At 48.3% G+C, this 12,744-nt stretch overlaps 1 protein-coding gene across 1 annotated transcript in view; it reads left to right on the top strand.

Annotated features, from left to right (window-relative positions):
* The window catches only part of TDRD9 (tudor domain containing 9), a 115,314-nt gene that overhangs the window by 87,177 nt on the left and 15,393 nt on the right, over window positions 1-12,744 (top strand). Inside the window, exons 27-33 of the mRNA XM_021679715.1 lie at window positions 504-716; window positions 998-1,087; window positions 2,062-2,322; window positions 3,503-3,658; window positions 4,397-4,467; window positions 5,880-5,989; window positions 6,515-6,611. Of these exons, the coding sequence (XP_021535390.1) occupies window positions 504-716; window positions 998-1,087; window positions 2,062-2,322; window positions 3,503-3,658; window positions 4,397-4,467; window positions 5,880-5,989; window positions 6,515-6,611 (998 nt within the window). The remainder of the gene's footprint in view (window positions 1-503; window positions 717-997; window positions 1,088-2,061; window positions 2,323-3,502; window positions 3,659-4,396; window positions 4,468-5,879; window positions 5,990-6,514; window positions 6,612-12,744) is intronic.

The following is a 12,744-nucleotide window of genomic DNA, read 5'->3' as shown; positions in this document are numbered from 1 at the left end:
GGGCCGACTGGGAAGCGGCAGCCGGCGTGGGTCCGTGCCTGGCAGCGTGGGCGGGAGGTGCTCGGGGAGGCCCTTTTCCAAGGAACACCTGCTCCTTCTTCTCCCACTTGTCACTGATCCTTCAGGGGCTGCGCTCACAGCACACCCGCCCTTGCTGCCCTTGGTCCTGCCTGCACTCTGTGGGCTGGGCCTACCGCCTGGAGCCCATCTCGAGTGAAACAGTCTGGCCTTCTGTGCCCTCTCAGAGCCTTTCATGTGTTCGTGTGCTGGCAAGTCTCACACCTCTGAGAGGGGGTCTGGGACACACGTGTCCTCACTGCAGGTGACCAGGGAGCCCCCTTGTTCGTAAGCACCTATTCAAAGCCTGTAGTGTTACTTAAGTTCTAGGGAATCCAGCTTGTGAAGTGTAGTATGAATGTCAGCCCTGTGGTGTGAGCATATGATAACCTTGACATAGAAATCCTTTCTAGAATCCATCTCTGCTCCTTTTCCTTCTTGTTTAGGTCGTTGAGGTGGGACACTTCTGGGGATATAGAATTGATGAAAGAAACGCCAGGATTCTGAAAAAGCTTACCGCTGAAATAAACCAACTGGAATTGGTGCCCTTGCCCATCCACCCACATCCAGACTTGGTCTGTCTGGCTCCCTTTGCTGATTTTGATAAAGAAAGATACTTCAGAGCCCAAATCCTTTATGTTTCTGGGAACTCTGCTGAGGTATGTGTTTTTCTGTAACTAATCACTCAAAGGGAATTGAGACAAACTTGTAGCAGTTCACAGAAAACCTTTTCTAATTTTAAGTGGAAATTAAATATAAAATCATTTGAGTTAGAAAAGTAGCCTCATAAAAAGTTATTTCTCTCAGTGCTATGTGGATTTTAGCTCCTGTCGTAAGGCTGCTAGGTTCTGGAGCTAGAGTAGATCCTTGTGTGGCCACTGGTCAGGTGGCGTGCGGTGTCTGACCCCATATTAAAGTGTGTCCTTTCCCCGTTCTCTAGGTGTTCTTTGTAGACTATGGTAATAGATCTCATGTAGATCTGGATCTTTTAATGGAGATTCCCTGTCACCTTCTTGAACTCCCATTTCAGGTAAGGTAGAGAAGCTGCTGGGTGTGAATGTGTAAGCTGGAAAGGATTCTCGAGGTCACACGGCCTACCCTCAGCCCACAGATTGGGGCCAGGTCCCAGAGTGGGAAGGGACTTGCTTGGTCATATAGGCCAAATTTGATTTCTGCTTTTTTCAAAAAATGTATTGCCACAGATATTTTTGTCAGTATTGTCTGTGGAGTGAGTTAAAATATATGGAGAGTGGTTTCACACTTAGCAAAAAAGTAGCTGTTTAACTGAAATAATTTAATTTCAAATACTTTCTAATCACTCAAAGGGTTTTTGGTTGTGTTGTAAACAGCTAGAACTTGGGTGGGCCAGATGTACCTGCGTGCTCTCTGTTGGTACGGAAACCGTTCAGAAGGCAGTCCAAACTTCTGTTTGGGTTGAAAAAGCAACATCCAATATCGCACAGTGGTAGCCGCCGTCTGTGACCGTGCAGCACGAGTGTGATACCCCAGACCGCCCTCTTTGTGCTGTCACCTCTGGTTCCTGTGACTTGTCCACTCCGTAACTGGAAGCTCTATTCCCTACGCCTCTTCCCCCGTTTTGCCCACCCTCCATCCCCCTCCCCTCCGGCAGCCCACTTTGTATTTTGGTCTGTCTCTGCTTTTGTTTGTTTCTTTTGTTTTTTAGATTCCACATATAAGGGAAATCATATGATATTTGTCTTTCTCACTCTGGCTTACTTCGCTTAGCATAATATTCTCTAGCTCCATTCATGTTATTGCAAATGGAAGATCATATCCTTTTTGATGGCTGAGTAACATTCCATTGTATGTCTACACCACATCTTCCTTATCCACTCATCTGTTAATGGACCGAAATTGTTTTTAGTAGGATTTTTATGAGAACGTTGGTGAAGATCCATGTTCAGGGCCACGTTTCGGCAGTATGTGGGGTGAGTGTTTCACTCATTTATAACGCTGGTTCAGCCATGCTCTTCTGTCCTGTAGGCATTGGAATTTAAGATTTGCAAAATGCGCCCCTCTGCAAAGTCTCTCGTGTGTGGTGAGCACTGGAGCGGTGGGGCCAGCCAGCGGTTTGCCTCCCTGGTGAGTGGCTGCGCGCTCCTCGTCAGGGTCTTCTCTGTTGTGCACAGCGTCCTGCACGTGGATGTGTACCGCTGCTCGGGGGCCCAGGACACTGTCAACGTAAGAGACGTCCTCATCAAGGAGGGCTACGCCGAGCTCGCGGAGGAGCCCTATGAGTCCATGGTACGCACGTTCATCCTGGTTGTGGGAGCGCATGTGGCCGGTTCATGTGTGCGTGAGTATGTGTGTGTTTGTGGGAGGGGCAGTGGAGAAGTGGGGGTGCCATTTTCCTCTCTCAGGATGCTGATGGATGAATAGCTAGGTAGTGTTTGTCGTACATTTTAAGTGCCTTCTAGAAGGGTTTCTTTGACACTAAATTATGGTGACTGGGTGTTGCTTTTGTTAGTTTCCTTTTATTAGGCTATTTGTTTCTTCTTAGAATGAAAATTAGATGTAAAAATGTTCTCTATTTGGGGAGTTATTTTTTCTGTAATGGATTCCAAGATTTAGCTCCCTAATGAAAGCAATTAATAAGATATTTGTTTCAAGTATTTTCAGATATTGCAAAATGATATTCAGCCATTTCTTTCAAAATCAGTTCTGAAGCTATTTTCCTTTGAAGGTTTCAGAGATGCCACCTTTGAGTCAGATGTTGAAGGCCATTTATTTTCCTTCTGTAATTTCTGCTGACAATGGGGTGGGGCTAGGATTAAGGAAAGGGGAAACGGGCAACAGAACAGTAGCCAGAGAGCTGGCTGGACTTGGTATTTCCATGTGTGAGAAACCCTTTCGGGATTCTGGGAGTGTTCCTGGTGTGGAGCAGAAGTGTTGAGTACAGAAAGTTCTTTTAAGAGCTGTTTTTCACTCTCTTCAGTTTTCTGATGACTGAAAGGTAGTAAAGGCTGATGAATTGAGCCTTTTTTTAAAAAAAAGATTTTTTTAATTTATTTGAGCGAGAGAGAGCACACAAGCCAGGGGGGAGGGGCAGAAGCAGAGGGAGAAGCAGACTCCCCGAGGAGCAGGGAGCCCGATGCTGGACTCGATCCCAGGCCCCTGGGATCATGACCTAAGCTGAAGGCAGATGCTTCACTGACTGAGCCACCCAGGTGCCCTGGTGAATTGAGCCTTAAATGAAGAGCCACCCAGGTGCCCTGGTGAATTGAGCCTTAAATGAATCCTGTCTTATTTCTTTTGTTTGAATCTTAAAATGTGCTTACTTGATAAAATTTACTCCTGACCTTAGTGACCCAGCAATCAGCTAAGAATAAGGTCATGCCTGTGAAATACTTTGATTAGTTTGGAATAAAGTACTTTTAATACAGTTTTTCCTTTTAGCAAAATGAACTTTGCTTATTCTGCTCAGCAAAGCCATGAAGCTCTCAAGGGTCTCTTCTCCAAGTCCGTAGAAAACGTGGCAGACTTGTCTACATCATCCCCTGTGAAGGATGATGAAAAGTACCTGATCCGGGTTTTGTTAGAGAGCTTTTCTTCTAATAAACTGGGTGCCCCCAACTGCAAGGTAATTTATAGTTGCTGCTTTAAAATACAATTTAAAACTTAAAGTCATTTTATATTTATATGCTGGGTCATAACTAGTAGTCGTGGTGGGCTTTTCTTTCCTGGTTTTAGATGCTGGTACTGTTTTCACAATGGCGCTTACCTTAGTAAGGGAAAAACCTGGGGTTCAGTGTAGAGAAATGCTTAGACTAGTTCTTTTGTTTAAAGCAGCCTTCCCAGAGGCAGTCTGTGCTTGTTTACCCAGTTGGAGGAAGCCGTGTGTGGACTGTGGAGAGCCAGGCCCGCCGTGGAGGCGGCCCCGCCCCAGCGGGCAGTGCAGTCATTGCATCTGCCTGTCTCCCAGAGCAGGCGGCCGCACACCCCCCTCCCCCTGCTCCGGGGCTCCCCTCTCGCCACCGCAGCCCCTGGCCCTGTGCTCCCTACTCAGTTGGGTTAGTCTGGTACATTGAAAAGGATAATGCTTCTACCGAAGTGTTTGGCAGTATTTCCTTTGTTTGGCCAAACTGTTCCTTAAGTGTATCTATTGAGGAATGTTAGAGAAACCACTGAAAATAATAATCACTGCATCCCAGAAAAGCACCATAAGACCTTTTTTTTTCCCCCACTGCATCTTGAAGACGTTACAACTAAGGCGTAGCTATTTTCTTTTTCAAAACATGAGTTAACTTTTGGATTTTTAAAATGTATGTTAAGTGATAACGTGCCTGTTGGTAACATTTTGCATGTTTTTTATCGACAGGTGATACTTCATGGGCCTTTTAACCCTTATGAACTGAAGTGTCATAGTTTGACCAGAATATCCAAGTTCAGGTGTGATTAACTTAGGTTCCCCATGGATTTCTTTTTTCTCTGCTCCTCTATTTACAGAGCTTAACAGAAACTAATCTTTCTTTAAACTGTTGAAACCTTCCCTTTTCCAGCTCTTTCTCATTCCTCTCCTAGCTCCAAATCTGAGATACTCTTTCTCTTGTACGAAAGCCATTCTGTGTAAGACATTCTTGAGTATCTTCTAACAAGGGCCTCATTTTTTCTGTTCTTATTATAATTGATTTTCATTCAGTAAACCTGTGAATGCCTGCTGTGTTCTGGGAACAGTGTATGGTTTGAGGGCAACAACAGTGAACAAAATACACTCTGTAATCCCTAAAATTGGACACTTGGATGTGTGTGGTGGGGATGGTATGCAAGGGAAGACGGGTCCTCAGAAGAAGGGTTGATGAGGCTTTTGAACATTATGAGAGGGGCTGTAGAACATTATGAAAGCATCTCAAGGGGCCCCTGAACACACTCAGGCTGTGAAAGGCCATGGAGGTTTCCAGTCAGTGAGTGGGGAGGTGAAGGCAAGCTGGAGGGTGTTACTCAGCGTGGGCTTTGGCCTCAGTTTGACTTTGCACTTCGGAATGAGCATAGTGAGGTTGGAGAGTGGGTGGGAAGCAGAAGGGCTGCGGAGCTGTGGCAGATGGGGACGAGCTTTGTAAGCAAGATCCAGACTTCATCTGAAGACAGTTGGAAAGCCTTATGTGTATTTTAAACACTCTCTTCGGCTAAGAGGCAAACCCTCTAGGATAGGCATCTCTTGAAGCCTGTCAGAAATACAGAGCTCAGGCCTCTTTTGCACAGAGCCTGCATTTTCATAAGATTTGTAGATGGTCCGTAGGCCCCTTAAGGCTTGCAGAGCCCAGTGTGAAGAATGCATTGGGTTTGGGAGTAGAAGGGTCCTCGGGTAGGAGCGTACTTCTGAGGCTGGTCACTGCTGTAATTCTGGGTGGGTACGTTGTGGACCATGCTGAGTCCATGGCAGGAGGTGCAGAGACAGACTGCTTTATGAGAGCTTCGGGCGTGGAATCAACAGCCTGACGTGTGATTAGACTCAGTGACGTGGGAAGGGGAAGAGTGGAGGATGCCCTTCCTGGGTGGCGGCGGGGCCTCTGCTGAGCAGTGCAGGATGGGGGGCGGGTGGCCGGGAGCCTAGGGGGCGTTGTCAGCGTGTGGGTGGTGTGGTGCTCAAGGCCCAGGAGCGGGAGAGAGATGAGGGTGGAGAGGGTGGTGGTGCTGGATGAAGAGGAGGAGGCATGAAGGACACTTGGATGTTAAACAGCTTTTACCTGTTGAGCGCTGCACTCGCCTATTTGTGTCTGTGACATGTGTTAGCTCGGGGGTTGGACATAGCACATTGCCTAGCGGGTGGATCAGCCTCTGTCCCCTGACGATGCCCCTTTCAGATGTGTTTGGATTGAGAAGGAAAGCATCAACTCTGTCATCATCAGCGATACCCCCGAGGACCTTCACCAGAGGATGCTGGTTGCAGCTTCCCTTTCCGTCAATGCAACGGGTGAGTTGGGCTGTGTTCCCTCATCATCTGCTCTGTGTCTCCCTCCCTCTCCTCCGTTACTAGGAATGATTTGTCCTATAGTTAGCAAGCACATTTATGTGCCTGTGCTCTATTTTCAGGCTGTTTTCTGAGTGCGTTGGCTGATACAAGTTTAAGAAATGGAGCACATCACCTTTCCTTTTGTACAAGGGTGTGGTATTGATTTCTTGATCCTCATTCATTCCATCATGCTTGTCTACCAAGTAGAACAAATCCAGGTTCTTGGCCCTGGGACAAACCCAAAAGCCTGATGGAAGGGAAGAGAAGAGTAACCACACAAACGTTGTCCCCGACAGGACGCAGGTTGCAGCATGCTGGCCAGGCGGATGCTGCAGGGTGCCATGGGATCGGACTCCGGGGGCACTTGGCTGTGGGGCTGTGGGGCCGTGCCCACGGGGACGGACTCCGTGGAGGAGGGGATAAGGAGTGTGCCCGGTGTGCAGAGTGAAGTCTGCCCTGACGTCGCCTTTGTTGACTGTCCAACAGGGTCCACCATGCTGCTGAGAGAGACCTCTCTGTTGCCGCACGTTCCTGGCCTCCCGGCTCTCCTCAGCGCGCTGTTTGCACCGGTGATGGAGTTAAGGTTCGTCCATTCTGTCCAGGCTTTGTGAAGTGAGAACCCCAGGGGGGAGAAGAGGGCGCCTTTCCTCCTCCTCTGGGAGAGGAGTCACAGAGCACCTGGCCAGGGCACTTGTGGCTCTCGTTGAGCTTCCCCGGGCTGGAGTGTGGTTGAGGTGGCGTTCCTGGTACTGACATACCTACACTTGGACTTGGTTCCTGTACAGATAGACAGCATCACGCAGGGGCTTGAGGACCAGCGGGGCTGGAGAAAGAAAATCAGGAGCTGGGAATAGGCTCAGGATGAATAACGTGCAGATGGCTGCCTGTTGTTAAGGGGCCGTGAAGGTGGCTCTCCATTTTCTTGCTCCCAGTTGGCAGCAGGCCGCCTTGTCAGTCCCACTGGTGACGGTAACTGGAGGGTAAGAGGGCAGACCACTTTGCCAATTGTAGCTCTTGTTGGTGTCGAGATGAAACAGGAATTTGTCCTGAAGGCTTTAGCAGAGGGAGCTGTGTGAGCAGGAGCAGAGCCCTCGACAGCATCCTTACCGTGGGGGCAGCCACGTCATGTGGTCTTTATTTGACATTCGGTGTGTGCAGAGAGCATTTACCATTGGGGAAGCGCTGATGGGCTTCTGCAGAGAGGCGACAGCTACAGAGGAACAAGGTCGGGTCTTGAGGAAGGCTTACGCCCCCAAGGAGACACGTGGCTGGCTGGGGCAGCTGGTGGCTGGCGGCCCAACCCTGCTGCTTGCTCAGCCCTCTCGCCACGTACCTCCTCAGAGTCTGCTAGCATAGTCTCAAATAGTGGTCATTTTCAGTGTAGAAAACGATTGTGTATGTACTTTTTTTGCCCTGAAAATATATACTACTTAGAAAAATCTGAAAAAAGCTGAGTGAGAAAAAAAAACCGTATCATTTTTAAACATTTAGTGAATTTATTTTCAGGATAATTATATACATTTTTTCTTTTTAGGTTTTTGTCATACTGCATCTTTTCCACAAATAGAAGCATTTTGACATTATTATGACATCTTTGTAAATATCTATTAAAATAGAATTTATTAAAATGGAATATTCTATTAAAATAGAATAGTGAATAAATAGAATAAAATATTAAAATAAAATTGCATCATATACCACTGAGTGGACATAAAATGGCTTTTATAAAAACACTGCCCTATTTTATTTACATATGCAATTGTTTCTGACCCGCTCTTGTCCCAAAAGGATTTAATTTGCCTTTAAATGTTGGAATTGGGCTTCTCTCTTATTTTACAATAATGATGTGATAAATATCTTGACGATATTTATCTTCTGAGTCCTCATGGGGGAGACAAACCTATAAAAACAGTGCATTACATGGGATTATCTAACAAGGAAGGATGCTGCCGTGTGGAAGTAGGGAGCAACTCAGTGAATATGTGAACACAAATTCCTCACCGACTGTTCTAGACACTCCCCTTGCTTCTCTCATTAGACTAAGGTTCTGCTCGGACTTTTCTTTTAAATATGACCTTTTGGAGGGTATGTGTGACATGGTGTGTTACTTTTATTTTTTATTTATTTATTTATTTATTTATTTAAAAGATTTTATTTATTCATGAGAGAGAGAGAGAGAGAGAGAGGCAGAGGCAGAGGGAGAAGCAGGCTCCCCGCAGAGCGGGGAGCCCGATGCGGGGCTCGATCCCAGGACCCTGGGATCACGACCTGAGCTGAAGGCAGACGCTTAACCGACTGAGCCACCCAGGTGTCCCGGTGTGTTATTTTTAAATCTCCAAAGTGCAAGGGGTTATGTTACAGAGACACTTAAGAAACGTGGAAATAATTGGTATTTAAAATACTATCTTTTTAGAACAAAATAAGCTTGCCAGGAGAAGCTTATATATAAGCAGTACATAGCACTTTGCACGTAGCTGATACTCTTTATTCATTTTGTTGCGTTTAGTTTAAACGAGCCAGCATGGGGTAGTTTCTGTGACCATGTAGGTGACACTGGGTGGCCAGATGCAGAGGCTTAGCTAGGTGGTCCCCAGGAGGGGAAGATGGGGCCTGGTGCTTTGTTATCGCAAGTCTGCCTCTAATGAGTTGAGTGAGCATTTTTAACTTGATGAGTTGGTAAGAGCCGTTATTTGAGGGGCTTTGGAGGGAAAGGGGGTTTGATGTGGGCGAGCTCCCTCCTCTCACCCGAGGCCTGGGCCCCAGCGGCCCTTTAGGGCAGAGTGGCTGCCTGAGCGGCTTTCCCTCCCGGCCGTGGCCCCCGGGCCAGCTGTGGCTGGCAGGCAGCTGTCCCAACACAGAGCCCACAGCCTCTGGGGCAGCTCTGTCACTGTCCTGTCAAGACTGATGGCAAACTGAAGACCAGAAGGAAATCTTGCTTCCTCCAGCACAGTCTGCAGTGGTGTGTGTGTGGGGGGGGGGGGGGGGGGGGGGGGGGGGGGGGGGGGGGGGGGGGGGGGGCGCTGGTTATCTCCACTAGCAAAGCAGAGAGCCACGAGAGGCCACGGTCCCGTCTGGCACCTGGGGACCACTGACCTGGCCACCGTTCCCGGCCCCTCCTCTGCGCTTCTCACCGCCTCCCCCTTGCTTTCCGCCAGTCTGGGGACCGGACCTTGGTGGCTCAAGAAGGGCGCAGGTTTCCTGTCACTGTTGCCTCCAGCCTCCCTTCGGAGCCCCGGCCCCGGCGGGCTTGGCCTCTCCTGCTGCTCCCGTGGCCCCTTCCCCGACGTGCTTCCCTCAGCGTCCTCGCTCGCGTCCACTTTGGTGGCCTCAGTGCTGTTGTCCCTGGCGAGAGTGAAATGCTCCACAGTAGCAAGCCTGGCGTCTGCAGGAAGGGCAGCAGAGTTCGGAGCGCAGCTTCTGCTCGGCGCGCTGCCGTGGCGCTGCCCTTACCTCCCCCTGGGCTCTCGCCGCTGGGGCTCAGGTCTTGCGGCTGGTGGGGGGGGGGGGCACCACCGGTGGTGTCGGCCTGGCTGTTCTGGCGGCTTCCACAGGGCAGCGCTTCAGCCCCACTGGGCAAAACTGTTAAGAATTAATGGGAGTGGGTTAAAGGGAACTTGGCTGTTACTGTTTGTGCCGGTTACTTTGGCTGCGTGACAGTTACGCACAACAGCCCTCTCGGTGCTGTGGGAGGAACTCAGACGGCGCCCAGCAGGGACGCCTCCTCTCCTCCTTGGCACAGGAGGCCCCAGCGGCGGAGGGGTGGAAATCAGGCCTTGGCTTCTCTGCTCACATGTCTGGTGGTTGATTCTGGCCTGGGGCTGGAGGCCTGTTTCTGCTCCTGAGGCTCCCGAGGGCCTCCCAGGGTGGCGGGGGGGGATCTGCGTGGGCTCACTGGGGCTTCCTCAGGATGGTGGCTGGGTGCCAAAGGTCAGCGTCCTGAGAGAGAGCTGGGTGGGAGCTGTGTCCTCTTTTATGACCAGCCTCAGAAGTGCCCCCGTCCCACCCAGACCCAGGGTGCGGGACCACAGAGCCCACTTGTCACTGGGAAGTGTCAGCTTTCCATTGTGAGAATAGCCTGGAGGATGGGAACTGCTGACCCCGCCATCTGTACAACATGCCCCCTTCTGTACGGTGACATACCGTCTGAATTGTTTACGGTGTAGTCCTGTACTGCTCTTTAAGAAAACCGTGATCTAACTCTCTTGTTTTTATTTTTTATTTTTTTTAAGATTTTATTTATTTATTTGACAGACACAGTGAGAAAGGGAACACAAGCAGGGGGAGTGGGAGAGGGAGAGGCAGGCTTCCCACGGAGCAGGGAGCCCGATGTGGGGCTCGATCCCAGGACCCTGGGATCATGACCTGAGTCGAAGGCAGACGCTTGCTTAATGACTGAGCCACCCAGGCGCCCCAGGACCACAGTTTTTGTGTGTGTATGTTTTTTTAAGATTTTTATTTATTTATTTGACAGAGAGAGACACAGCGAGAGAGGGAACACAAGCAGGGGAGTGGGAGAGGGAGAAGCAGGCTTCCCGCAGAGCAGGGAGCCCAATGCGGAGCTCGATCCCAGGACCCTGGGATCATGACCTGAGTCGAAGGCAGACGCTTAACGACTGAGCCACGCAGGCGCCCCTAACTCTCTTGTTTTTAAAAAGCTTTAGAAAACCTGAGAATAATGCAGAGGTGCCTCTAAATGTTGGACATGTGAGGTGATGGGCACGTGTGGTAAGAGGGGCACTTTGGGTCTGGTGGGAAGGATGTGGCAGCAGGTGCACCCGGCGTTGCTCTCTGGCCTGCCACGTGCTGCCAGACCTGGGCAGGGTCTCCACCTCTGAGGTTTCCCTGTCTGTGAGGAAGGGCTCTCCGGGCTGTCGTGAGCTGATGGGGGGGGCTCCCTGAGATATAGAGTGCTCAGCACAGCATCTGGGGCCAGGCAGCACTCTACAGATGGTCGGTGCTGTGAGTGTGTCCATCCTCTTCCGCTTGTTCGGGCAGCATCACCGGGAAGCTCCTTCCCAGGGAGTAGCCGCAGCAGGATTTGGAAATATCAGTAGACTTTTAACAAATACAATTGTCCCTTAAACAACACAGCCTGCTGTTGAGGGGAAGCCTTACTGATAACCTAGAGCCAACGAACCCTTACTTTATATGTTATATGTATAGTTATGCCACATTCTTGTAATCAAGTGAGCTAGAGAAAAATTGTTTTTCAACAAGTTTCCAGAAATTTTCCAATGTATTCATTGGAAAGAATCCATGTATGACTAGAGGTGCACAGTTTATTTTTTTTTTTTCAAATTTTTTTTTTTAAGATTTTATTTATTTATTTATTTGAGACAGAGAGAATGAGAGTGAGAGAGCACATGAGAGGGGGGAGGGTCAGAGGGAGAAGCAGACTCCCTGCCGAGCAGGGAGCCCGATGTGGGACTCGATCCAGGGACTCCAGTCCAGGATCATGACCTGAGCCGAAGGCAGTCGCTTAACCAACTGAGCCACCCAGGCGCCCTAGAGCTGCACAGTTTAAACCCATGTTCAAGGGCCAGCTGAACTTTGTAGATTAATACAGTGCACACTGCAGAATATTTAACAGAATATTTAACAGTTAATATTGACTAACATTTAACTTTTGAGGAAATACATTTCCTTCTTTGGCTCCTGTGGGGAGTTCTAGATTATTAGCTTACGGTACAGGTTGCTCTTCTGTTGTATTTATTTTAAACCTAATTGTCTGGAGATGTTAGCTCTTCCAAGCATAGCAGTTGTCAGCTTATGTAAACTTGAGTTCCTTTACGTAAGTTGTCTCAGAATGAATTATGTCTCTGGCATGTCCTTGGCTGTATCTTCATGCAGCACACTAGGCTTTTGTTCCATGATTTTGGCAGTTCTCCGTCAGAGTTTAAAATATGTATTATGGAGGAAGTAAAAATATTTCTGTGGTCCTAATTACTTACTAGGTCCACATGAGTTTTTAGAATCCCCAGAAAAAAATTAAAGCCAGTGCTTTATTGATTTAAGGTTTAGAGTTGATGAGCAGAGGATTGCTACCTTGGTATGGGTCAGTTCAAGGTTGAATCTTTTGGGACTCTCCTTGTTGATACGCGTTTGTTACCACATATGAGGGACCCATGTAAGTGTCAGCAGCAGTTAGTGAGCTGGAGGTGATGTGGCATTTTATTAACCGTGATGAAAAGCCGTTAGTCTTACTGTTGGTGACCCGGGGCTGTTACATACTCTTTTCTGGAAAGATTTTCTGTACATTGAAATTAAATTTATGTTCTATTAAAAATCATGTGGGGAACATAACTATTTAAAGAGACACTTTGGTGACTGTTCTGTAAAGCAGATGCTCAGCACCTAATTTATAAGTCTCAATTCTGGTTCTCTTCTTTGAGTTTACTTAAAGTGGGATTCTCTTGCATTTTCATGAAAGTGAAAAAGAAGTGTGTGTGTGTGTATCTTTAGGGCTAAGAAGAAAGCTCTGTTTTTGCCTAGATTATTTGCATCACAACTTTATTGATCTAGATTATGGGAAAAGGTGTGAGTTAAAAGTCAAAGAAAATTAGCAAAATATTTTAAAAGATATTAAGTGTTAATATCTGTTCATTCTTTTTATAATTATTTGTTGATCCTGTTCTGGGCTGTGGTGCTGGCTTTGAAATTAACACCTGGGACAGGAGAAGGAGCCTGGGGGCAGAGGGCTCTGGGGGCATGGCGGG

Source organism: Neomonachus schauinslandi, chromosome 9 (assembly GCF_002201575.2).
Source record: "Neomonachus schauinslandi chromosome 9, ASM220157v2, whole genome shotgun sequence".
NCBI lineage: Eukaryota > Metazoa > Chordata > Mammalia > Carnivora > Phocidae > Neomonachus > Neomonachus schauinslandi.
This window is presented reverse-complemented; position numbering and strand designations above follow the sequence as displayed.